The sequence below is a fragment of the Phaenicophaeus curvirostris genome, chromosome 4, assembly GCF_032191515.1.
Source record: "Phaenicophaeus curvirostris isolate KB17595 chromosome 4, BPBGC_Pcur_1.0, whole genome shotgun sequence".
Lineage (NCBI taxonomy): Eukaryota > Metazoa > Chordata > Aves > Cuculiformes > Cuculidae > Phaenicophaeus > Phaenicophaeus curvirostris.
Window position 1 is genome coordinate 46780015 of NC_091395.1, and position 26734 is coordinate 46806748.

The 26734-nt window shown below is 41.5% G+C and overlaps 1 protein-coding gene across 2 annotated transcripts in view; it reads left to right on the forward strand.

Moving 5' to 3' along the window:
* The window catches only part of LOC138720128 (microtubule-associated tumor suppressor 1 homolog), a 54878-nt gene that overhangs the window by 10207 nt on the left and 17937 nt on the right, over positions 1-26734 (forward strand). The window contains exons 1-2 of one of the 2 annotated variants that reach the window (XM_069855969.1): positions 8803-9513; positions 13127-13344. In XM_069855969.1, the coding sequence (XP_069712070.1) occupies positions 9024-9513; positions 13127-13344 (708 nt within the window). In that variant the 5' untranslated portion in view covers positions 8803-9023. Of the gene's footprint in view, positions 1-8802; positions 9514-13126; positions 13345-26734 lie in introns of those variants that run through there. The other variant, XM_069855970.1, reaches the window with a different exon arrangement.

The following is a 26734-nucleotide window of genomic DNA, read 5'->3' on the forward strand; positions in this document are numbered from 1 at the left end:
TTGGAGCCAATTATAATTCATAGACTTAGAATAAATTTATGATGCATGAACTTTGTGGCACATAGAACGATTGTGTCAGTGATTTAATCTATATGAAGCCAGGTGAAGCCAGGGTTTGAGCTGGAAAAAAAGGTGTAAAAAAACCACAGGGAGGTGTTTTGTGCCAAGACTTGAAACAGTTGAGCAGTCTGCTGAAATGCCTTTTATGTCTAGGTAGTGTTTACCTTGCCTCAGCAGAGATTGATGAAAATGGCTTCTGGAGGCTTCTTCCAGCCTTACGTTTCTGATGCTGAGTGTGGTAGGGTAGACTACAGTATTAAGGAAAAAATGAGTTCAAGCATTGCAACTCAAATGGCTTTTTTTTTTTTTTTTTTTTTTTGACTGTGCTTCAGCCATTTCACCCCTGATTGCATGTGAGAGCTGGGAGCTTCAGAAAGGCTGGAAAAGAAAGGTTGTCTTGACATAACCCTGCTCTCTGGTGTTGTGTGAGCATTTCCTATACGTGCATGGATAATATAGCAGGCTTCTTCCTGAAACTGTACACACACACTCACTCACTCTGTCCCTGTTGAAAGTGCGTTCCCAGGTGTGAAGCTACACCATGTCTAAGTATCTGCAAACAGGGAAATTGGCAGCCCTGAGTGTATCCAAGAAGGATGTGGAGGTAAGAGGGAGGGATCAGGATTTGCACGGGGGAAGCAATTAATGGGATCTGGGAAGAGCTTGCAGATGGTATGAACTAATCATGGTGGGATTCCCTGTCCAGATGACTCTGGGTCCTGACTTCGTAGACAGAAGCTGTGGCACAAAGGGCAGAAATATGCCATGCCATGTACTTGTGTTGAAGCAGTAGAGGGCACCAGACAACAAGTAGCAACTTCTTGTACAGGAGGTGGAAATGGAAAGAAAAGACAGCAAAGGGAATAGGAGCAGAGAGGAGTGAGGAACATCAGTCTTCAACATCACTCTGCTTGTCTCTTCGGGCACGTGTGTGTTCTGGGGATGACAAGGCACAGCTGCTGCTATGAGAAGGTATGCAAGAAAACTAGGACTGCTTCAGATGTCTCTTTGCCTACCTGAATTAGAAACTTCCTTAAATGTAAACCCCTTATGTAAACTTAATTGCTGTCTTCCAGTACAGCATTTTTTTTCCTTGAAAAGCTAGGGAATTCAAAAATTTAAGATTGCCTGAGGCATGTATTATCATAGAATCATTAAGTTGGAAAAGACCTTTGAGATCATCAACTTCAACCCTACCTGTCTACTACTAAATCACATCTTTAAGTACTTCATCTACCTGTCTTTTAAATACCTGGGATGGTGACTCAACCACTTCTCTGGGCAGCCTGTTCCGGTGCATGATGACCCTTTCTGTGAAGAAATTTTTCCTTATGTCCAATCTAAACTTCCCTTGATATGGCTTAAGACCATTCCCTCTTGTACTGCCACCTATCACTTGGGAGAAGAGACCAACACCCTTCTCTCTACAATCTCCTTTCAGGTAGTTGTAGACAGTGGTAAGGTCTCCCCTCAGCCTTCTCTTCTTTGAGCAAAACAACCCCACTCCCCTCAGGCGCTCCTCATAAGACTTGTTCTCCAGACCCTCCACCAGCTTCGTCGCTTTTCTCTGGACATGCTTCAGAGCCTCAACATCCTTCTTGTGGTGAGGGGACCAGAACTGAACACAGTACTTGAGGTGCAGCCTCACCAGTGCTGGATACAAGGGCAGAATCGCTTCCCTGGTCCTGCTGGCCACACAGTTTCTGATACAAGCCAAGATGCTATCAGCTTTCTTGGCCACCTGGGCACACTGCTGGCTTATGTTCAGTTGCTGTCAACCAACACCCCCAGGTCTTTTTCTGCCAGGCAGCTTTCCAGCCACTGTACCCCAAGCCTGTAGCACTGCACGGGCTTGTTCTGTCCAAAGTGGAGGACACTGCACTTGGCCTTGTTAAACGTCATCCCATTGGCCTCAGCCCATCGATCCAACCTGTTCAGGTACCTCTGTAGAGCTTCCCTACCCTCCAGCAGATTGACACTTCCTCCCGGTTTAGTGTTGTCTACAAACTTGCTAAGGGTACATTCATTCCCCTCATCCAGGTCATTGATAAAGATATTGAACAGGACTGGTACCCAGCACTGAGCCCTGGGGAACACCACTTGTTACCAGCCTCTAGCTGGAAACAACTCCGTTCACCATCACTCTTTGGGCCGGGCCTTCCAGCCAGTTATTAACCCAGCAGGGAGTACACCTGATGAACTGAGGTAGAAAAATTCAGATGCCTAAACCAAGATAATAGATAGAGATATAGTTCACAGAGTGTAACTTGGTCCTCATTGGCCAAAGCATCAGCATACTGTAACACTTTCTCATGCAATTATTTTCCATATTGTTGTTGTCTTTGTACTTAAAAGTAGATGACTTGCTGCAGTGGGTTGTGGTTTTTTCAGTTGTATGAAGAGATGTTTCCTTAGTGCACATATGGTCAATCCCTCTCATATCGTAACATCCATGCTATAGGATTTGTATTACTAGTACAGTAAGCTAGTTTCACCATTCCTTTTCTCTTTCCTTAGACATGGATATGTAGCACCCCGTGGTTAACTAGCAAGTGTCAGGTTTTGTTCTAATAAAGAACAAGCTAAGAAACCAAGCATCAATATTGCTCTTGGTTATTTAGAAAATAATCAAAACAAGCCTTGTTCTACTGGTAGTCCAGCTAGTGCATGTTAAGGTTGTCTTCTGTAAATTGCATGTTTGGTTTGTATTTATCCTTGATACATACAGGCTAGATGAAAGGCTAAATCAACTGTAGGTGTTATGGTTCCACTATACTTGACTATGTATATTATGGGTACAATATTAAGACAGAATCACTTAATATTAAGTGTTCAAAACACAGTTAGTGCTTGTATAAGACAGGCCTGTGGCACATGAGGTAAAAAGTGTTAGAGACACAATGCTCAGATTTCAGAGCATTAGTCAGGCTTATGTTTGTACTATGCATTTAATAGGCAGACATCTGTCTGATACATTAATTACATACTTAAAGCAGTCCCAGACTTGAACATTAAGTCCTTAGTAAAACATGACTTCTGAAGATTATCCCTTTCAATCTTATAATCTGCTAGAAAATTTGGACGTTGTTTTTTCAAGTGGTTTGTTTGTTTTGTTTTGTTTTTTAAGTTCTTCACTGTCATCAGGGTTGACAAAATGTGTGGCTTTTTGACATCATCTCACCTGATACTAGCTTTGTCATCATCAAGACTGGAAAAGAAACTAATGATGAAGTGACAAAGAACACAGTATAAGGCACAGTTCAGGAGAGCCTTTATCATCAGACTTTCCTTCCAAACTTGCTCTTTAAAAATACAAAGGTTGCTTGATCAGGCAGTTGCAGCAATGACTGGTTGAGCTAACAATTTTCTTTGTGCTTTTATTTTGGAAGGCACCAGCATTCTGGAAGATAATGCTTTTTCTCGGGTGTGGTTTTAAGTATCTTCACAAACATCATAACCTAGCTCCTTGCCAAGCTTCAATATAACTTTAATTTAGGTTTTAAAAAAAAATTATGATCTCCAAAAATATAAGTCAATGCAACGTGGAGATAGCGCTTAATCAGTATAGCAACATATCATACCAAATTACCGACAAACAAAAATGTGTGTTGTTAAAATGTTTCCAGTAGGGGGAAGAGCACTGTGTTCCACATGATCAGTGTTGTGTTTGAGTGTCCTAAAACAGTTGTACAAGCTTGAGAGCCATATGCCATAGGACAGATGACATCTTAGGGAAACAAAGACACATCGGTGTTAATCACTCGCATGAAGGCATGTTTTTGGTTGAGAAATACTGAGGCTTTAATGGATTGTTAATTTTAATAGGCATGTACTCACAAGGAACCCAGTTCAAAGGCTTTTGTGGGTAAGAGTGTGTTTGGGTATGAACTGGAAAGATGATGTACTGAGGCTTACCTAAGAGCTGTAGTGCAATGTCATGCTTGTGTTGTTGATATTTTCCTTGCGTTGGATTCATGGCTGCCTCTATCATTTCCCGACTGCAGGGAGAGCTCTCTCACCCTCATAGAAAGATAGCAGGCACACGTTCCTAGCTCAGCAGAAGTCTAGACCATCACACTGCAGGGCAGAGGACTTGCTACATGCTGTTAGGTTATCACCTCAGAGCCTGAAAGTGTGTGAATTATGTGTCAGATTAACTGGCAAAGAGTAGGCTGGCGTCTGATTTCAGAACACTTGTGCAGAAGTAGTTAAGGGGTTGCTTGGGGTTGATAAGCCTTTTATCGAGACTGTGCAAAAGCTTGCTTATAAAGGTGTGTGGTTGGAAAACCGACCTTGCTTGCTCTCACTTAGTTTCTTCCCAGTTGCCTCTACTGCATGTTTCCTCTTCCACCCCTGTTTTTGTGTAAAATACCTGGTAACAAAATGGTGCCCTTGTTTCATGCTGTGATTTTTTCTGTCAACAAGCAGGAAACCATTAAAGAGCTGTGTGTGGTATATTATGGTTTCTAGGTAACAGCTTTAGGCTGCAGGACTCTGGCGTCGTCTGAAAACAATTGGTTTCTTACCTAATAGTCAGCTTTGTAACGGACAGGGAAGCGTTTGATATGCTAATACGTTCTGCTTCAGAAGAGACTTGTTCCTACCAGTGTGAAACTCCATGTGGCCAGTGCCGCAAGATATGTGTGTGTTAAGCATGCAATTAAAACATTACACAGGCATAGAGCTCTTTGAAGTACATAAGTACATCTGAGATTTCCTTTCCTTTTCGCTTTTTTGTGTATACTGAGGATATCCAGTTTTGTAGTAGAACTGAGGAGTGAAAAGGGACAGGATTTAAAACGCTTTGCTGCGGCTAGAAGTCAGTGCTGTAATACTGTAACTCAGTCAATGAGTTGTTATGAGAGGACAGACACAAACTTCAGAAACAGTGCTTCAGAGTGAATGCCTGGAATAAGATGTGATGAATCTGCACTTACCTTCCAGGCTGTACCAGCATTTAAGGAAAAATATGCTGAAACACCTTTGTACCCTTGCAAAGAAAGGTGGAGGGATTTCTGCTATGCATGTGTTAATCCTGCTGAGTCAGTTTAAGCATCTAGGTCAGTTTCTACCTGCCTGCAGTTAAATTTTGTTCAGTTCTTGCGACCTTTTTTAAAACATGTGATGGATACTGTTTATTTTATTCAGAACAACTTGAAAAGGATTTGATCACAAATCAAAATATGCTGGTGTTCCTGGACACAGGCTAGTGGCTGACCAAGAGTAGGGGAAACTCAAGAGGTTACAGTAAGAATAAAGGAAAGGGAGAGCTGCAGTTCTGCTCTATAAAGCATTTACTCATTTTCTTGAGCTTTAGACCATGTTGATGCAAAGGGAGATGTTAAGATGGGAAGTGCTGTTTCTCATTCCCCAGCTTCTTAAGACAGGACCAGTTGAATAAGTAGCTAGAAGAGTTTGAGATACAGTGTCTGCTTCAGAATTTCTGTTGGGCAAATTATTCAGGCACAACTCTGAAAAATAAAGTTGGTTTCCTGTGGATTGGAATGGGCTCATGACTGGTGTGCTTGACTTATGAACAGAGCAAGTTGGGGCTATCTGCACCAGCTTATACAGACAGGCCTGGGGCAAAGCTTAGAAATGGAGCATCCCTTTTTCAAGAGTCTGTTTGTACAGTCAACAGCTTGACTAAGAGAGACACAGCACCAAGGTGTGTGTTAGCTGCTTGCCAAGCTGGATGCCAGCAAAAATTACAGTTGACTGAGCTGTGCAGTGTCTGGGGGTATTGAAAGAATTAAATCCAAGTCTAGGCTGTTGAGCCCCCCAGAGACACTGTTAATTTCCTTTTGTGACTACTTTCCCAGTATATTTGTCTGAAACTGCTTCTGGGGGTTTATAGCCCAGAGCAGGAGATTTGAAAGAATTCAGTGTGGTAATTTACAGCTAGCCAAATTTCCAGGTCCTCTCAAACATAATGTATGTACTGCTGCAGATTAAACACATCTGCTTCCTTATTTGTGTGGATATTCTTAAGTCTCCCTCTCTGAAGCGCTGTAGTTTGTCACAGGGCGAACTTTAATATCAAAACTGTGAGATCAAATGGCTGATCAGTCGTTCTGCTGCATTACTTGAATAGCTTGTATGTGTTCTGGCAGGGGGAGGGTGGCGGGACAGGATGGTGGTAGAGTTGTAGAGGTTTTCTGAGGCTTCAGAACTAGCTTTGTAAAGATTAACAGACAAGGTGAAGTTATGTATTGACCCATGGGCTATTTCAGATGTGAGACTAAGATTTGATAACTCCTGAAGGGAAAAAAAAACCCAGCATCAGGCCCATGGGTAATGCAGTGCTGGGTCAATGGGACTAGCTCGCTCACAGGAGGAAAAGGTAGAGTATCTAAAGGTCAGCAGTGTACGTGCGTGTGTTCTTCAGGCTCTAATCAAAACAGGTAGACCTTCAAGTTTACTTTAGTGTTTATCAGTGAATTTGGAGAAATTAGATCCAGCTCAAAACTCCCCTGAACAAATTTAGCTATGAGTGTTTCATGACTGTTAATTTTGCAGAATACATGTTTTGTAATGCTTTCTATAACTTATTTCAGTGTAGGTTGTAGGATATGTTGGCAGCATTTCCTTAGTTCTGTTTTTCAGCTGTGATTTGGCTGATTTTATAAATATGAGTATATGTTTACTTTGCGAAGATATATTCTCATCCAAATGTTCTATCCTGTTACGTGTAGCCAGTACTCTACTCTGTAGCCCTCTCTAGTCCTTGCCCTATTTTTTTATTTCCAAGGAGAGCTTTTCTTTATGGTATTATATTATAGCAGAGAGCACTTGGCAATTGGGATGTGTTTGCACACATGTAGAAAGGAGGTTGCAGCCTTTGGGTTGTCAGAAAGAGTTAGATCTTGAACAGTAAGTCAATGAGCCAGGGGGATACTCCCTCCCCTCTCACAGAGAGACACCCCTTCCTTACCTGTATCATACTTGAAGCAGAAGAAATCAATTCAGCTGATTTCTCATTTGCTGCCAGGAAGTGTCTGACAAGGGCCTTGCAAGTGTTCACCTTTGTGAGATTTTTAGGAGCCACTAAGGTTGGTTCCTTACTGGTGAAGGCTGGACTTAAGTGTTACACTGCTGAGCTGAATTACTGCAGGTGTTGTTCTAGGTATGCAGAAATATGCTAGTGCTTATACCTGGCTCTCTTCACCTACCTAAATCTTTTGTCAAAGGATTCAAACTTCAGATTATGCTTCTGCAGTCTGTTTTGCGTACTGGTCCTAGTGGTGACTGTGTGACTAATAACGCTCAGGAGCTCTCAGGATGGCTGTCCAACTAGAAATGGGGCAAGGGGATGGGGGGGAAAGAAACTACACCTAAAGCTTGTAGCTTTGTGGAGGAAATCCTGTTAGAAAGCCTGTGTCTTGCCTTTTGGCAGGTGGTGTGGAGACTCAGGAAAAAGGTCCACCATCAGCATTGTGTCCACCAAGGGCTGTCATGCCACTGCAGTAGCAGGACAGTTGGAGGTACCTGTAAACCTTGAGGTGATCTATGGAGAGGATGTCTCTCTGATGCTTTCCTGGTCCCATGAGTATGCCTGCAGTAGTGTAGAAGGTGAACTGGAAAGGGGTAAACTTTGACTGCAAGCAGATCTCCCCAGATTGCTACTGGTCAAAGAAACATTGTGGCGAGTTGGAATCCTGCATCTGTGCATGCATGGATAATCAGCATTCTTTGTAACACTTCCCAGTCTAAAACAGTGCTGATGGGAATTACTGTGGTTTTGGATGGATAACATAGATCCTTTGCTCTGGAGTGTCTGTGGGATCATTACTGTCTTCGCAAGCATCCTGGAGCCATGACAGGGCAAAGACTATGGTGTCAAAGCTCTCCTGAGCTCCATCTTGTGTGCTGCTCCAAGTCCTGCTCTGAATGCTCGGTATTGCACTGAATACAGCTCACCTCTTTGAAGGCAGAGGCTGACACCTTCAGTAGACCAAGATCTACATTTTTTTGGTCACTTTTTTTCCAAACAAATCTAGTGACTGAGTAATTAAATAGCTATGTAGTAAAACAGTTAAAAGTGTGGCCATTAATTTGCCCATTTTTACTTGGAATCCAGACCTGTAGTGAGTTCTGTGCCTAAAAGTAAGAAGCCTTAGCTTCTACAAAGAAAACTTATAAGTTAGACCTGATAACTAAAAGGCTTAGTCACCTTAACCTGCCAAAAATATCTCATTAGACATTTTTCCCACATTGGTCTGGTAACTGTTTATTGTTTGTGGACTAGAGAGCTTCCTTGGAATCTGGCTTCTTCCAAAGATTCCTAAAAGTATTGCTAGCTGTGGGGATGAGGAGGGCATTCAGTGGGAGTGGGTCAATGTCCAAGGTGTTCACAGATGTACTCCCAAACCCTCACTGCAAATATTAGCAGGAGGATGGGTACATAAGCACCTTGTTGAATATACACTTGAAATAGCTAAGCACTGTTGAACTGTTTGGCTTTCAGCTCCTGCAGGCAATGTGGGCCCCTTTTGAGCTTTTTTGTTGGAAAGGAAGGGCCCTCTGGTTCCTGCAGAGTGCTTGGCTGCATTGTGACAAACCTGGTTACTGATGCCCCGGCACGCTTTGGTTGATGCACAGATCAAATGACTGTTGGGAGTGGCTTTTGGAGCGACATCCCACATACAATGACGTCAGCAAAAGATTTTAAAAAATTCAGGTGTGGCATAATCTGCCAATTAAACTGATTAGTGCTCTGGCTGAGTCCTGAGAAGGAGCTCTGGCTTATTTAAGTGTTTACTTAGTGCCTTTGTCTTGCCTTGAACAAGACTTCTACCTAGTACTTTTGCTGTAGCAGGCTGTGAATTGCAGTAGGATACCATACCAAGGGCTATGTGCTAGCTCTCTTGCTATCAAGGGAAATCTGCACCAGCTCACAAATGTCCCTGACTGCTTGGAAGCTGTGACACTGGAAGAGGTCCTACGACTCCCGTGGGATCAGGATGGCGTGCCTTGCTGCTCTGTTGGCAGAAGTTAAAGCTAGCCAGGAGGCAATGCATGCTGAACAGAAGGAGCTGAAGCATGATGTGGAAACATCGCAAAAGGAAATCAGAACAATGTTGGCACTACAGAGGAGCCAGCAACAGGTGAAAGAAGATCTCAAAGCAGAGGTGAAATCCAGTCACATGGATATAAGAACTGTGCTTGAGGAAATCCAGCGAGTAAGAGAAGAAATGGAAGTTCGATTAAATACTCAGGCTGATCTGGTCTTACTGATCAAAGAAGTGAGCACCAATTTAATGTGTGTAGACAAGGCTTTCCAGAAAATGGAGGAGAGACAGAAAGTTTTTACCAGCCTGCATCTTCCTACAAGAGAAGATGCTGAGCAAGGATTTTTCTTTGAAAAATGCTTACACAAGACACACATGGGTTTTGAAAAACCTGTGGAAGCTAACAAATTGGATGAGGAATGTGAAAAGGAGGTGCTTAGGGGTAAGACAATGGTGACTGCAAAAGCTGGGGAGAGAAGTGAAGTTGTTCCTATTTGTGTTTGTCAGGTAGTTTGTTTAGGCTACTTGGAAAGCTTTTAAGAAATGTTATCTTTTTAGGAATTTCATCTCTTGTTTAAAGAAGTAAGGTTTTTAGCTAGTGTAGGTGTTACTGCACAGACCTTCCTAGTACATGATAGGCAATGGATGGCTTTGATTTGGCTCTGCAAACCAAATAGTGGGTGATAGATGTTTCACCTGGTATTCCAGTAAGTGCACAAGATAGAGGGGCTCGTGAACCCAGCAGCACCAGGCAAGTTCTGAGATAGACAGCCAAGCATAACGTCAAGCAGTGGGCAATAACCTGGCATTTGGATGTAACTTTATGGAAGCCACCCTGATGTACAGACAGTTGTGTGTTTCTTGCTTTTGAATGCCTGCTAACTAGAGAAACCATGCATGGGAAAACACACTTTATGGAAAAGCTTGTGATGGGTCTAGTACTCTTTCCAAAGAACTGGAGTGGGCTGCTCCCATCCGTGTAGCAACTGCAGAGGGAGTGGGAGGGTTTTTGGACCTTTTCCAAAGTCAGGGTGTTCTTTTGCCAGCAAAGTCAAATCTGTGAAAGATTGAGGGATAAAAAGGCTTGTTCTTTGCAAAAAAAAAAACTGGTAATGTTTTGGGTTTGGCATTTGTTTCGTGGTATCGAGAAGGATAGGATCTTAGATGGTGGTTCTGTCAAGTTACTGTGCTACATGTGGTAGTTGAGAATCTGATTTCTAGTCTTCAGTCTGGTTGAAAGGCTTGATTTCTGATTGCGATGTTTTCAAGCCTGTTGTAGAGGAGTCCAGAACCTAACTTAAGGATGAAATTTGTTCTGCTTTATAAGTCTGCTGTACAAAGGAGGCAAAGAAAAGGCTAAAGTGAAATGGACTTGGGCTGGTAATCAGTACTGTCTTTAATTTAGTGCATCATTGATGTGTTGTGTCAATAATTAGACTTGGGACACTTGTTTTAATGAAAGCATGGCTTTTGTTTTAACATCACACTGTGCCTTCTATACAAGTCTGGAAACAATCTGTCATTGCCCAGGGGTACACAGGCCATAAATAAACATCAGAGTGTCACTGGTGTTAATCTGTAGAGGCAGCTCGTGGTACAGAGGGTTTATGCCAGCAGAGAAATGCTTTTCAACATTTGAAGTGACTGTGTACAGCACATGTCTATGATAAAATTGCCAGCAGGAATGTCACTGAATATATCTAGTGCATGTGTTTCGTTCAGCTTTTTTTAGTATAGTATCCAGGTTTGGCTTGGTTGGATGTTTGAATGAGCTTCTAGGAAAAGACTTGGTAGTCTGGGCACCATGGTAATAGCAGCAATGTGAAACTGGCAGACTGATAAAGGGTGGCTGAGTTCTGGAAACAATGGATATCTGGTGTCTTGTCATTTGCGCCTATGTCCCTGTATTTAAATAAAAAAAAAAACACAACACTTCATTAGGTAACAGTATATGATGCAGTTTTTTTCCACGAATAAAAATTGTCTGCAAACATTTGTCCAGGTTTACACAGCTTTGTCAGGGGCCTAAAAATGGATATGAAAGTCATTTCATATAGTTATTTAAATTATGACCTTGTAGCATCTGTATCAGTGAATTTACCCAGTACCCTTAAATCAAGAAGAGTGCTCTAGTTCTCTAGTTACAGTAAATGGAGCACTCAGGAAGGGAGGTGCAGTACGTGAGCCAGTAGGGCAGGGAAGGACTGACTGTCCATGTTTATTCTCTATTCCCTGCTCTTTTTTTCCTTTCCACTTGATTGTGGTTTCTTGTGATTGCTGAATGAGATTCAGAAGGTAACCATTATTATCCTAAACACAGTATTCTCCATAACATTGCTGGAAATCAGACATGGTTGCTTTCAAATGTGAGCTGTCATTCAATTAAGAGGTCTACTTAAGTAGGACATTGTTATGTCTGCACTGCAAGAAAAAAAGTGGTTGCATTAGTTAAAATGGTGGTAAAATTACACTGACTAGAACTGTCAGCCAAGCTTTTTTTTTTTTTCTTTCTTTTCCCCCTACAGATTTGTATTTTGATTTGAGTTATCCTGTTAATATACCTTTTAACAGCTCTACTTTACACTGCAAGACAGTGTGTTTCTAACTGAAGATATACCCCTTAGCAGTCAGCATCTCTGAGAAGTGTGGTGAACTCTTCAAGAATACAGGAGGATATGAACATGATAAAGCAATAAGCTGATAGTTCTCTAAGTATGAGGGATGACGGAAAATCCTGCCTAGAGAGGATTTCTTTGGGAAATTCATAAGTTCAGGATGCATTTGACACTTGGCTCAGTAAGAAAGGGACAGAGGACATCAGTATTTTGAACAGGAAAAGCATTTTCAAATGCCTGGAAAACAAGTGAAGGCTGTGCAAGACTGATATGTTAATGCAATATTTGATGTGTTGGTCAGACCAACATTAACGGAGAATCAAAACTTTTGTTATTAATACTGTCTCCAGTTGTGTGATTAAACCTTACGCTGCTAGGACTATTCCAGAGTCACTTGACAACCTTTAAACCAGGTGCCTTGGCTTAAGAAAGGATACATAAGCAACTACTTCTATTTGGTTAGTTTGTCTCCCCTTTTTTCCTGCATGTTTTTATTTTTCTTTTCTCCAGATCTCCCCTCTTGGTTTTTTTCTGTGCTAAGTAATCTGCTAAGATGTCTTCATTAAATTACCAAGAGATACTTATGTATTGCATCAGCCTTTTATTGCAGAAATGTTTGCTTCTTCCCTGTGTGGTCAAACAGGGAAGACTGGCCCTATCTGCACAGCTGTACTGTTCTACCTTTTGAGTCTGTAGGCAGCAGAGAAACCTGTAAGGACCATGGTGTTTACAAATCAAGCCTGGATTATGTAATGTGGTTTCCTCTGACATGAGATTGTGGTATACTGCGAAAGGATTGAGGTTGCAACATAGGTAGGAATGTTCAAGTAATGATGTAATACTTGGATGTGACTAGTGGAGGGCAAACTTTAATATATTACATTTTAGAGCATTTTTTAAAGTCTCTTCCATCTGACTGAAATTGCTGACACTATGAAATGCTTTAAGACCTCTGGTTTTCAAAGCTCAAACCTGAGTTGCAGAGAGGGGAGTTCTTGCCATGGAAATATATGAAAGGAAGAAAAAAGATCAAGTAAAATGGTTTTGTATTCAGTAGTACTTCAGAGCGCACGAAATATGAAAACCATGTTGCAAACAGAAGTGATCAACTCTTATGTTAGAAATTAGTTACTGGATAGGTAAGATGACAGAAATCTTGCATTTTTCTGAAATATTTATTCAAATCAGTGTGAAGAGTATGTTGAAAATTAAGCCACAAAATATGTGAAGGTAAGGATGAAGTGCAAAATATAGTATATGAGGTTATGGTGTTAGAAATAAACCTGGCAGGTGGTCGTGTCTGCTCACAATGCAATAAATCTTTCTCCTAGGTAGTATTTCAGGAAGTGTTTTTAAGAATTTAACTACTTTCTTTTGTGCCTGTCTTAAGTTTTGGTGAGACTTCAACGTAGAGTGTGTATTAATTTGTTGTTGTTTCAGTTGACAAGGGCAAGCAACGGAGTCCTCGGAGCTCATGTGTACAGACTCGAGCCTCCACAGATGTGCGTTCGACTGGCACAAAAACAGCTGAGTTGACACAGTACAAAACAAAATGTGAGACACAAAGTGGTATTATCCTGCAGCTGAAAAAATTCCTGACAAGCGGTAACCAGAAGTTTGAAGCATTAACACTGGTAATCCAGCACCTGCAATCTAAGGTAAGAAGTCACAGCTAATCAAGTTTTACTTGAATTTGTTGAACCCTTCTCAACAAGGGCTTCTGAAAATATGAATGTACTAATAAATAACATCTGTTTCCATTCCAGTGGTTTCTGTTTTTTATTGTGGAGGTAGCAGTAAACCTGCTCCTGGCATCAGCTGGACAGAAAAAAGTACAACCCCTGACCCCAAGTTTTAACTGCCTCTTTGCAGCTTCCCATCCTTTTTAGAAGGGAAGTTTTTTTAGGTGTTTGTAGTCAGTCCTTCAGGGTTGAGTATGTATCCAAGTATATACTTAAAGTTCTGCCCTTGTAGGAAGGACAAGTTTCAACAGTTAATCTGCACAACCTTGCTTTGTTATCTAACATTGGGTAGAAGGGTATATATGGGGTAGATATGGTTTTGAGCTATTTAAAATAGTGTGAGTTATAATGGTTTTATTTATTGAATCCTGCATTATTGGTGGTGTTTTAAAATTATCCACATTTCATTAAAAAAAATCTGAAATGCACCTGTTATTTAGAGTGGAATTAATCTGATGTGGTTTAATACTTGTTTCTTCTGGTCAGTTTGACATATGTAGTGACCTTAACAGTTTGATGTTATGCTAGAAATATTTGGTCTGCCTTGAAAACTTTAGAGAGTAAAAAAAACTGAAGTTAAGGAAAGGAAGGCTGGTTGGCAAAGTCTCATGGGAGACAGTACTTAAGGGCAAGAGAGCCCATGAGGGCTGGGAGCTGTTCAAAAAGGAAATCCTAGCAGCTCAGGAGAAAGCCATCCCCATGTTCCGGAAAAAAAGCCGGCAGAGGAAAAGACCAGCTTGGTTGAACAGAGAGATCTTGAGTGATATCAAGAAGAGGAGAAGTGTTTATGGGCTCTGGAAGAGGGGACAGGCCTCTTGGGTGGACTACAGGAGGAAAGTGAGATTGTGTAGAGAAAAAATCAGAAGGGCTAAGGCTCAACTAGAAATCAGATTGGCAAAGTCTGTGAAAGATAACAAAAAATCCTTCCATAAATATATAAACAATAAAAGGAGGACTAGGGAGACCATACAGTCCCTATTGGACGCAGAAGGAACAACAGTGACAGGGGATGAGGAAAAGGCTGAGGTACTTAATGCCTTCTTTGCCTCAGTCTTTAATTGTAAAGAAAGTTGTTCTGTCTGTCTACAAACCCAGGAGCTAGAGGAGCAAAATGAGGCTCCCATGATCCAAGAGGAGGTGGTCAGAGCCTTGCTAGCCGGACTAGACACCCACAAGTCTATGGGGCCGGATGGGATTCATCCAAGGGTATTGAAGGAGCTGGCGGATGTGCTGGCCAAACCCCTTTCCATCATCTTCCAACAGTCCTGGAAGACTGGGGAAGTCCCACTGGACTGGAGGCTGGCTGATGTTGTGCCCATCTACAAGAAGGGTCGCAGGGAGGACCCAGGAAACTACAGGCCTGTCAGTCTGACCTCAGTGCCAGGGAAAGTCATGGAGCTGGTGATCTTGAGTGCTATCATGAAGCACATGCAAGAGAACCGGGTGATCAGGCCCAGTCAACATGGGTTCACAAAAGGCAGGTCTTGCCAAACTAACCTGATCGCCTTCTATGACAAAGTGACTCGGCTGCTGGATGAGGGAAAGGCTGTGGATGTGGTCTTCCTGGACTTCAGTAAAGCCTTTGACACAGTTTCTCACAGCATTCTGCTTGAGAAACTGTCAGCCTCTGGCCTGGACAGGCGCACACTCTCCTGGGTGGAAAACTGGTTGGATGGCCGGGCCCAGAGAGTGGTGGGAAATGGTGTGAAATCCAGCTGGAGGCCAGTGACAAGTGGGGTTCCCCAGGGCTCAGTGCTGGGTCCAGCCCTGTTCAATGTCTTTATCAATGACCTGGATGAAGGCATTGAGTGCTCCCTTAGCAAGTTTGCGGACGACACTAAGCTGAGTGGAAGTGTTGATGTGCTGGAGGGTAGGGAGGCTCTGCAAAGGGATCTGAACAGGCTGGACCACTTGGCAGAGTCCAATGGCATGAGGTTTAACAAGGCCAAATGCCGGGTCCTGCACTTGGGGCACAACAACCCTATGCAGTGCTACAGACTGGGAGAAGTCTGTCTAGAAAGCTACCTGGAGGAGAGGGACCTGGGGGTGTTGGTTGACAGCCGACTGAACATGAGCCAGCAGTGTGCCCAGGTGGCCAAGAAGGCCAATGGCATCTTGGCTTGTATCAGAAACGGTGTGACCAGCAGGTCCAGGGAGGTTATCCCCCCTCTGTACTCGGCACTGGTGAGACCGCTCCTCGAATACTGTGTTCAGTTCTGGGCCCCTCACCACAAGAAGGATGTTGAGGCTCCGGAGCGAGTCCAGAGAAGAGCAACAAAGCTGGTGAAGGGGCTGGAGAACAGGCCTTATGGGGAACGGCTGAGAGAGCTGGGGTTGTTTAGCCTGGAGAAGAGGAGGCTGAGGGGAGACCTCATTGCTCTCTATAACTACCTGAAAGGAGGTTGTAGAGAGGAGGGTGCTGGCCTCTTCTCCCAAGTGACAGGGGACAGGACAAGAGGGAATGGCCTCAAGCTCTGCCAGGGGAGGTTCAGGCTGAACATTAGGAAAAGAATTTTCACAGAAAGGGTCACTGGGCACTGGCAGAGGCTGCCCAGGGAGGTCGTTGATTCACCTTCCCTGGAGGTATTTAAGGCACGGGTGGACAAGGTGCTAAGGGGCATGGTTTAGTGTTTGATAGGAATGGTTGGACTCGATGATCTGGTGGGTCTCTTCCAAATTGGTTAGTCTATGATTCTGTGATAGCAGTTACGGATTTATGCTGCAGCAATTGATGCAGGCTTTAGTAGCAGTTGCTCTCACATTTAAAACTAATGTTTCAAGATTGGTATAACTTTAATTTCAGCTTTTCCAATATGCACCGATTTTTATAGTCTGGTATACAAAAAGGCACTGAGTTGTCTTCGTATGTTGACAGAATCATAGCATCCTCTTCTTGTGGGCTAATATCCGATCACTCCCATTTAATTTTAAAATACTGCATTTAAGTCAAAGTCTGGTTCAGCTCATTAAGAACAGTGACTCTTAGCTGGTTTTGTGAGTTTTTTTTGATTGGATTTTTTTTTTACTCTTGACTGGAACACCTTTATCTGCTAGGGAACGAGTTTAAGTTCTTCAAAGCTATTTGATACGGGATTTTTGGAAGCCTGTCATCTAATATGAAATTATGAAACTTATATGTGAAATTTTTGCTGTTAAACTTCTGTACAATCTTGTAATTACATTATAATAAGCACCTTGATTTTTGGTAACTTTTGTAACTCAGCATCTTGGCCTAGATTCTTCTCTTAAGTATTTTGTATGGCAACCTTTTCAAATTCAGGGATACTCCAAGAAGCAGTGTTGAAAATAGAAGAGAGAACTATGAGGAAAAAAATAGTGATTTTGCTCCTTCTTCCTCTTTGTTATTCTTTTGCAAACAGAAAGAAAAAAATGTTACTTCTATCAAGTAGTATAAAATGAGTAATCTTTGAGAATTATGTCGAAGCACATGCAACCAGCAGTAGTTTGGTAGCTAGCTGAGGGAAAGACTTGGTAGGATTTGGATACTTTAGAGAACGCCAGAGGCTTGTTTTGGTTTTGTGGTTGTTCTGGTTTGTGTGTTTGTGGTTGATTTTGCTTGTTTGTTTGTTTTATTTGGGGTTTTTTGGTTGGGTGTTTTTTTTTTTTCCTTTCTGGTGGTGAGGTGTGGAGTTTAGTATAGCTAACTTAATCTCAACTGGCCATATGTTTACTTTCCTGAAGTATCTCTTGAGGACCCCTTTCTAGTCTTCAAACTCTTTGGGTAGGCTCACGGAGAAACTTGGTGTTAAGTTTTAACTCTTAAAGCAAGAGCATATAGCTTAATTGCTGTAGAGCCAACTGGAAGTAGCTTCAGCTTTTCTGGCTTAAAATTGAATAAATAAATCATGCTTAGGTGTTTACATGAAGAACAAAGCTGTGCTTCCATTCCTCCCAGCAGAATAAGTGTTAAGTGACCTGATGCCATGTAAGCTGATGAAACAGCTTTCCGTAACCAGGAGTTCCTCCTCTGGTGTTGGGCTGTGCCTACAGAAGGCTGATTCAGCTTGCAACTACCAGAAAGCTAACTGAGCCACAGAGAGTGTCTGCCAGACTAGTGACATGGGCCATTCTAAAGTGTGGTCAGAGCCAGTGTGAAGGTGAAGTAGGGTTGAGGATGGGCTGCCTAGCAAAATGGAGAAAAGAGCTGGAGTGAGCTGCTGGGTCATTTTGAGGCTTTGCAGCCCAACCCAAGTCTCTTGGCAAAACCTGCTCCAGCCTCTCCCACTTTCTCTGCAAAGCTGAAGTTACTGGGAGGTGATTCAGCTGTTGCATTTGCTTGGGTTTACTTTCCTTTTTTTTTTAGCTTTTCCTCGAGTCCAGTGCATTTCTGCACAAAAGCTTAAAGTTGCTTCTTATGACCTCATTTGAAATGGGATAGAGCTGCAAATGGTAATGACCTCTGTTGAAAATGCAGCCAGCCCATCTGGAGTGAAGTTGGGAGGCTGCTGTCAAGGGGTTAGATGAGATTGAGCAATGCTGCTATGCTGTTTCTGTCAGAGCAGGAATCTCTTGCAAAACTCTGCTTGAGCTCAAACTTCTTCAAGCTGTCACTATTGACAGCTGGCTCTGAAAATGCCTTCATTCTTGAGCTATCAGGGTTTGTCCAGCACGGGCTTATGCTTAACTACCTTTAACAAGTCTGTTCCGAATTAGAAAATCCTATAAACCTAATTTCTACCTTACAGGAGCTACTGTTGCGCTGGGTTAATACCAGATGGAAACCCTCTTTGCATCTAGAATACTTGAGAGCAATGGATGGTGTGGCCAGTGAGCACACCAGGCTGTGCTAAGTTTTTCCATTGTTAGACAGCTGTATGTTTACTAGTGGTGTTTGCAGTTTGAAACGTACTTCTGCCACAGAAGCAGGCTTAGTCTTTCTAGATTGCTGCGGTCCCCTATATCCACTGCTAATTCCTGTGACTTCATAACTATTTTCCTGTTTTTAAGTCCAGACTAGAAAGGAAAAGTGGCAGTACAGAGGAAATGGTGAAATTGGCTATTTACAGTAAGGGCTTAAAGTGCCAAGGAAAGCCATCTTCTGTTAACCTTTAGCTGCATTAAGCTCTGAAATTTGCGTCGCTGCATTTTAGCTGGTCTTTTAACTTCCCCTGGTATTAATTTGGCATATTAGTTTTGAATTTATTTTTTTGCCCCTTCAGTAACAGATGCATTTAAAGAAGCTTTAAATACATGGTTTAGCATGTCTGAGGTAAATCAGGACGTGGCTGCCGGTTGTGTATCCCTGCCCTCCCTTCCCTTGCCCTCATGTCTGCATAGGCTGGTGCTCTCCTGGCCTTGAGGAACCAGTTCAGGCATCCAGTCAGGAAGAATGATTGATTAGTTTTACAGGTCTGCCCATACCTGAAGTGTTACAGGCATGCCCCCTTGCAGAGGTTCACTGCCAGAAGGAGTGGGATAGGAGAACCAGCAGCACTGGGGTAGGATGGGAATGTGTGCCTGAGAGGTCCACAGCTGTGGGTAGTAGCCACATGCTCCCCTGGGAAGGAAAGCTCCAAACTTGGGTTACTTTTGTGATGTCATGCAGAAGTACATCACCAGCTGATGAGACTGGGACCATAATGACTCCTGCATGAGCTTCTACTTCTTGCCTCCTGAGGGGTCTCAGCCCCTTCTCCTGCCGCAGGGCTGCATCAGTGCTGCAGCTGGACAGTTTGAAAATCTTACATTTTCTGTCATGTGGGCTGGTTTTGGTTTTTTTTTTAACAGCACAGTACTACTTCGGTTTTAAATCTCATTGTGACTGTTTTAGGGAGATTTAGCTTTCAGGTAGAAAGGTAATGTATGAGGGTTACAAATGTTAGAGTGACTTCAGCGGCTTTGTGACTTTCAAGTGTGTCTTTTCCTTTCCTTTTAATGCATAAATTGCCACATTCAGAACTACTCAGACTGTTTTAAAGAAACTTTGGATAGTAAAAAGTCTAACTGTTATAAACAGTTATTTCTATTTTTCTGTTTAGTAAATTAATCTAAGTGTTTAGAGAACTCTCAACAGATTCTGGTGTAGAAATGAGCTTTAAATTTGTGTTTGTGCCTCAGGGTATTACAGAATTCAACAGAAACTGAATTTCACAGTTGTGCTTCTCTTGGTGTGGTTACAGGAAGACTGTTATTTGCAGTATGACCTTTACTTGGGAATAACTGTGATGACATCTTAAAGAAGTTTTCCTCATAGAGGGAAATGCCATTTGAGAGGCTATAAAGCCATGGCAATAATATGTGAATGTTACTAGTTGTGGATGTGACACAGGAAGCACCGCAAGTAATGTGCTAGAAATTGGTGGCTGAAACAGGCTTTTGTACTTCTGTGTGGAAATAGTAATTAACCATTAGTACATGAGCTACTACAGCTGGCATTTCCTGATGTATTTTGACTCTACAGTCTCTACAGTCATCCATATTAGTTTTTTTGGGAGCTCCTTTGCACTTTAGAGAGTTCTTTTCCATTTAGGAATACATGAACACTTGTATCAGAAAAAAAATTGTCCTGGCCTTTGTGGACATTCAGCAAAAGATGTGTTAATAAAATGATAAATGCATATCCAGCTTATGGAGCACAAATACACATTGCATGACTAAACACAAAACCACTTATACTAAAAGAAAGAGATTTGGAACAGTCTTTTTTTTTGGCCTATAAATCCAAATTATATTGGTAGGCCTATCACTTAGAGCAGTTGCCATTTGAGTTAAGTTTATAGTTTTGATTGTCTAGAACCTAACACCAAGCTTGGCTGCTTCATGTTAAGATTTTCATCCAAAGTGTACTTCTGCTCTTGAAATCTGGCTTTCCAAAATATTGACACAACTTTTTACAAGAGAGAATAAGGATATTTGATTTAGATAATGTTCATGACAGTAGCAAATTAGATATATTAATTGCATAATCAAAATTAATGGGAGTAGTTGGTGAAAGAAAGAAGATAATTGATTCTTGTTTCCCTCTTCTGTTGTACTGCCTTTTCAGATTGAATTCTAAACAGCTTTAAAAATGGAGTGTCATAAAGAAAATACTGTAATATTTTGCTCAAGCATAGGATCTCATGTTCTTAACATTTCAAAGAACTATGAAGATAATTAAAATTTTATAGACATGAGAACTCTTAAGTTGTGACAGTATAACTTGTCCAAGGGTCTTGGTATCTGATGGAGACTGTCATACTCGGAAGAGATGAACTGAGACAAAGAACTTTAGAAAATACTGAGCAGTAAGAACTTGGATAGTAAAGCTTAGATTTTTTAATTAGATCAGAATTTCTACAGGGAAGGAAGGAGTCATTTTATGTGGCAAGTGAAAACTAATATTGGGAGTTCAAAAACTCTGTAAAGGAGGAAACAGGCCATTACAGAGAATTAGAGTTAAATAGTGCTTATTACTAAATCTGGACCTAACTTTACAAATCTGTTGCACTAAAGTGGACATCACTTCTAAATAGGAAGGCAAAGATCACACATGAGCATAAGATCCTGTGTAAAGCTTGTAAAAGCATAAGGAGCCACAAGTGTATGATCTGTGTTAAATATTAAGTGACTCATAGGAATCCTGTTTGGCTGGTTCTCTGCTTTAGCGTTTCATGCACTACACATCAGGGAATAAACATCTGATTATCTACAAATAGTCTTACCAAATGGGAGTAGTAAAATATTCAATATTACAATGGACCTCTGGTAGCAAATCATGTAAGTGTTATCTTCTGAGGTTTTTGAAGTAGTAAGTCAAGGTGAAAACTGATTGCATATTTCAATTGGTAAGAAAGCAACACGTAACGCTAACAAGGCCAAGAATAATTTAGTAATAATAATTTCACTGTATATTTATTGTTTTGAGATGGTTAATGACATTATCACTTTATTACCATAATAATCTGCTACTTCTTTCAAAAGTCAACATGGAGTAGAGGATGTGAATCCTGTTTCCTGTGCCACTTCCTTGGTTCCTTTCTTTAGCTTGCTTTTGCCCCCGAGTGACTTGAAAGAAATGACATTTCCAGAGTGTCTTAAGTGGGATGCTGGGCAGGTGAGATTTAAAAAAAAAATCTAAAATCACTGACTTCTAACTACAAGATTTATTTAGAGGATTGGATTGGGCTGACAAAGAAGGAGCAGGAACTGGTAGAAATACTGTAGTATAAGGACCAAAATAGTCAAAGTAAATGTCATACTGCGAAGCGGATATGAATGGCCCTTTTGTTACCCCTTCATAATTACCTCCAGGCTATAGCTGATGACACATGAGTGAGTGGAGTTTATGCAAAGATGTGATTCAATTTTAACGTTACAGCCAATAGTGATGCTCATCTTTTCGTGAGTAGTGCAGGACAAGGATGGAGTAGACTCTAATTTCTAATGCTTTGTCCATAAGAGGAATAGCTGCTCAGATGAGAAACACTCATCTGGTATTAAGACTGTTGCAACTGAGACTGCACCAGTATTTAATAGTTAAATGATAGTCTATTCTTCCATACAAACCAAATCCACTTTCTGTAAGATCTAAATTACAGAACTGCGTGCAAATAATCATCTTTCTTTTTTTTTTTTTTTTAAGATGTTCAGAATTTCTCTCTAAGTTCAGATTTTTAGAGATAAGTGCATGTGGTTTGAAAAAAGATTTTTAAAAATCAGGCTGTCCTTTCCAGAGTAAAATTGATTTGGACCTGTGTGTGAAAGTAAAACGTGTTAAGTGCTTCCTGGCTGTTTTACGCACTCTGAACAAATTTTTATTTAGTGTGGTCTAATAAATTGTTTTTTCAAAAGGTATCATAATGCTTTTATATTTAACACCTGATGTTCTTCTTCCATAAGTCTTGACTCTTGAAATGCCTTGTTCATCTGTATTGCTGATAAGAACAGAAAGCTGATCCACAGCCTTCCGGTTCAGAGCCGTTTCCACCTTCCAGTTCTGCCTGTGACAGGTACAGCTCCTGCTCTCTGTATGAGACACAAAGCTTGCCTGCCCACGTGCTGTGGAATGCTTGGTACCAGCATTGTCTGGGTTTTTCTCCATCTTCTCTAGGCAGGGACCAGGTCACATTCCAGCATTAAGAGGGCATGTTCCAGCATGGTCACTATGTTTGTGTCATGGGAAAAGTTCCACGACGCAACCTGATTTCCTGAGATATTTCAGGACCTATGTGTGGGCAGTGTCTGTTCCTTTGCATTGTACTGGGATTTTGCCATTTTCTGTTCCAGTAATACATAATGCTGCTTCTGAACCTGTTCAGATACAAGGGTTTACAGCAGTACAATTTTGAGGGAGGTCTGGAAACATTTATCTAAGGATAAAAAAACTGAGGGAGAGGGTTTTGTTAAGTGATGGGGGCTTGCTAAGAATTTTGAAATACCACAAAGCTTCTGGACGAGGTGATAATGTTATGTGTGGTAGACTAGATAGCTGCGATAGGCAGCTTATCACAAAGATACTGGTGTGACAGAGCTGCTTGAAATCAAAAGCAACAGCCAGTCTTTCATATTTTGTTACATAAATGCAAACTCTCAGTATTGGTGTTTATGAATTCTTCTTTAGTACAACTCCAGAAGAGTACAGGTTTTGTTTCCAGAAGGAAAATGTAGTTGTCCCAAACGTGAACTGTGATGTACGTATAGTTAATAACAGAAGGGTAAAGTTAGCTTATATGCATACTTGAAACCCAGATTCTACTGTGGTTTGCTTTTTTACATCAAGTAGCTGTTGAAGGACTTGTAGATCTTAACATGGATGAAAAACTTGCAAAAGGTGACTAAGGTGTTTTGTCTGTGACTCTCAAAGGCAGAGTATGGGGCTGCCACACCAGGGCCACCTCATGTGGCACCAGCAGGGCTGTGCTGGGAAACCTGAAATGGTTTGTCTAGCTATTTGCACATCCTCTTAACAAAATAAGTGTTGCCAGTTTCCCATAAAACTGCATGCTTCTGGATTTGGGCTCTGCAAAGAGCTGTGAGATCTTTGAGGAACACCTACCCATTCCAGCTTGATAACTGCTCATAACCTGACCTCTTGGAAGTATGTTGTACCTTTCTGCCACAAACATTTGGTATAGGTATCTAGCCGGTTGGTTGGTTATGTGCTTGGTATAAATACCCTTTTGTTCATTCTGAAGTGTGAACTTTTGTAGAGCTTTCTGCTTTTAAAACAGAGTGATAGAAACTGTTTAGATGTTGATGCATATTCACTGTCATTTGTATCTAAAATGACCATAGGCTGATCTGTTTGAATCTCAAGCTGTGGCAAAAATAGCTAGTTGCCAGCAAAAATACTCTAAAGCCTGTGATTGGGCTGTGCAACTGCCAGTAACACAATCATAAATGACAAATTTCATGATTTATCCCTTTCCTGACTTGGTCATTTTTGTCTTCTTGAAATTGTAACGTTCTCCAACTCCCTAGCTGTGACTTCTTTTTCCATCCAGTTGTTGTGGGGCATACCTCACCTTCCCAAAAGCTTGCTATGGTGCACACGTTACCCCGAACTCCATTGTCAAGTTTTCAAAACATTTAATGGGTTTTTAACTGCCTAATCTTTCACAGAATAAGAAATGTTCAAGTCTCCTGCTTTATGCTGAGAATGTTTTGTAGCATCCAGTAGCAGAGGTGCGCTGCTTTTATTGCCTGTGGCAAAGCTTCTATACCCAAATTCTGTTCTTGTTCCTTCCTACACCTTCCATGTTTATGGTAGGGGGAATGTTTTGGCTAAAGCTCGATTGGACTTCTTGTGCCTTTAGAGTAGATTATTTTGAAATAAGAGAAATAAGTACTTAGTCATCCTTATATGATCTTGGCATAGATTCATAAATCTTACCAGAAACAGCTATAAATTGGATGAAAACCCTCATTGAGTCTCTGACAACTTAAGCGAGGATGATCCCTTTTGCCAGATTTGCCTGTATAAATGAACCATGACAAAATTGCTCTGTGCTGTATGCTCCCCCTTGGTTCTGCTCTCTCAAATTCTGGTATTGCTTTTTCAACTAGAGTCTTGTAAAGCATAATGTAGCAGGTTGCTCTATATTCCAGTTCAAAACACGTGCATGTCTGTCTTTAAATACTGAAGATGTCCCTTATGGAATTTTTCAAGTGGGTTTTGGTATTTCACTGCACTTAGACTTCAGGTCTTGTAAATGTGCATGTTTTCTTGGGGAGATCTCTCTATCAGTCATAGAATCATAGAATTATTTGGGTTAGAAGTGACCTCAAAGGTCATCTAATTCCACCCACTCTGCCATGGGCAGGGATACCTTCCATTGTATCAGGCTGCTCAAAGCTGCACCCAGCCTGGCCTTGAACACCTCCAGGGATGGGGCATCCACAGCTTCCCTGGGCAACCTGTTCCAATGCCTCACCACCCTCACAGTAAAATATTTCTTTCTAACATCTAATCTAAATCTCCACTCTTTCAGCTTAAAATCGCTCTCCCTTGTCCTATCCCTGCACTCCTGACAAAGGGCCACTTCCCCCTTTGCTGTAGGCTGTTATAAGGTCTCCCTGGAGCCTTCTCTGAGTCAAACAAACCCAAGTCTCTTAGCCTGTCTTTGGATGGGAGGTGCTATGGGAGTTCTCTCAGAACTTTTATATGAATGTGCTAAATTAACTGATAATCAGTCTGACTACCTCTTCTGGCTGCTTAACCATATGAGCAACTTACTTTTCTTATTTTAGGCTGGCAGTCTCTGTGGCTAGCTTTTTTTGAGTATATTCTTTAGCAGGAGGTGATGATACAAGCCTGTCTTGATATGTGAATCTATGAAGGGACAAGCTTGAGGCCCAGGTGCAACCAACACTACCAGTAAAAGCAAAAAGGGCTTAAGAGCAGCATAAAGCAAGAAATGTTTTAAATGTTTTTAAAAAATAAATTAGTAAGCTAGTGTTATTCTGGTTTTATTTTGGGTTTTTAGTCTCCACCTCTGTAAGTCCTTAGTATATTATGATTTCATGTACCCTTTTCTCATCAAATTGGTTTAAATAAAAAGAAATACAAAATGCGTGGACCATGAAGCAGGCCTTTTGGTGGAAACACTAACCAAAACTGATAGCCTTTCCAAAGTCTGCAGCATGGCCCAGCCTCTAGGCTGGGGGAGGGAAATTTGAAACGTTTTACTAACAGAGTGGGCTGGGAGAAATCAGGCAAGAATGATATTTTGAGAATTAGAATGAAGAATGAATGTGCAAACAAACAAACAAAAAAAACCCCAAACCAAAACAAAAAAAAAAGCAGCAAGATCTACTAAGTGTGTTTGTACTCTGGTTTAGTAATGGACAAGGTTACTGTAAAAGCATTGGAAAATCCCCTCAGGAGATCACAGCATTTGATAGTTAACTTTCTTGCAGGTCCCCTATGTGATTGTGTCCTAGCATGCTAAGATGCAGCTCAAATAACTGCAGCATTCACATTTTCATCATCAGATGCTGTGTCCGTAGCACAAACAGGAGCGAGATGACTCATCTCTCCTTCCTAAGCAGGGAAGAGCAGGGCAAGTCCTTTCAATAACCGAGTTTTCTGCTCTCTTGAGAATTTACTGTGGAGGGCAAGGCGTGGTTTTCAATCTTAGCCCACTGTCAGTGTAAAAAGCTCTTAAGTGCTTAATGTAAACTGCAACACAGCTACTTAATACCCCTGCCAGTATGTCAGTGTCCAAATAACTGTTGTGACTGCTGAAACTGTAGTGATTAAAAGGGAATCTTTCCCATACAAGGTCAGAAGGACAAATGTTTGTGTTATAGGGCTGTCCCTTTCTTCTAACCAGCCTTTTTAGCTGCAGAATAATTTCCAATAACTTGCAGCAGATGAGAGTGAGTAGCATAAAAATCACCCATTTTGATTAGTTTTGTGTCAAACCTCAATGCATGACTAGTTTCTGGATGCTCATTCCCTCAATTTTTTTCTTAAGAATGGTGTATTTTATTGCTTTATTTGTTTTGCAGTGTATATTCCCCACCTCCAGGACAGGGCGCTGTAAACTGGGGGACCTGGTGAGTGAGTACTGATACTAGCCTGGGGTCGAATTGCAGTAAGAGTGACCGGGGCAAACAGGGAACCTGCTGTACAGGTGAGGTTTTCCTTGGGGAAAACCAGGTGCAGGTGTGGCCTTGCAGTGTGCGAACTCATCTGCCATGGTCAGTTGCATAGTAGCTAATAGAAAAAGTCTAAGTGATTTTGGTGTCAGTTCAATGTTATTTTTTCTTTAATGTTTCCTAGCGAAAGGAAAAGCATGCAAAGTGAATTTTAAGCTCTTGCCCGCATAGGGGCAATGAACACAAGCCTGGGCATTGACAG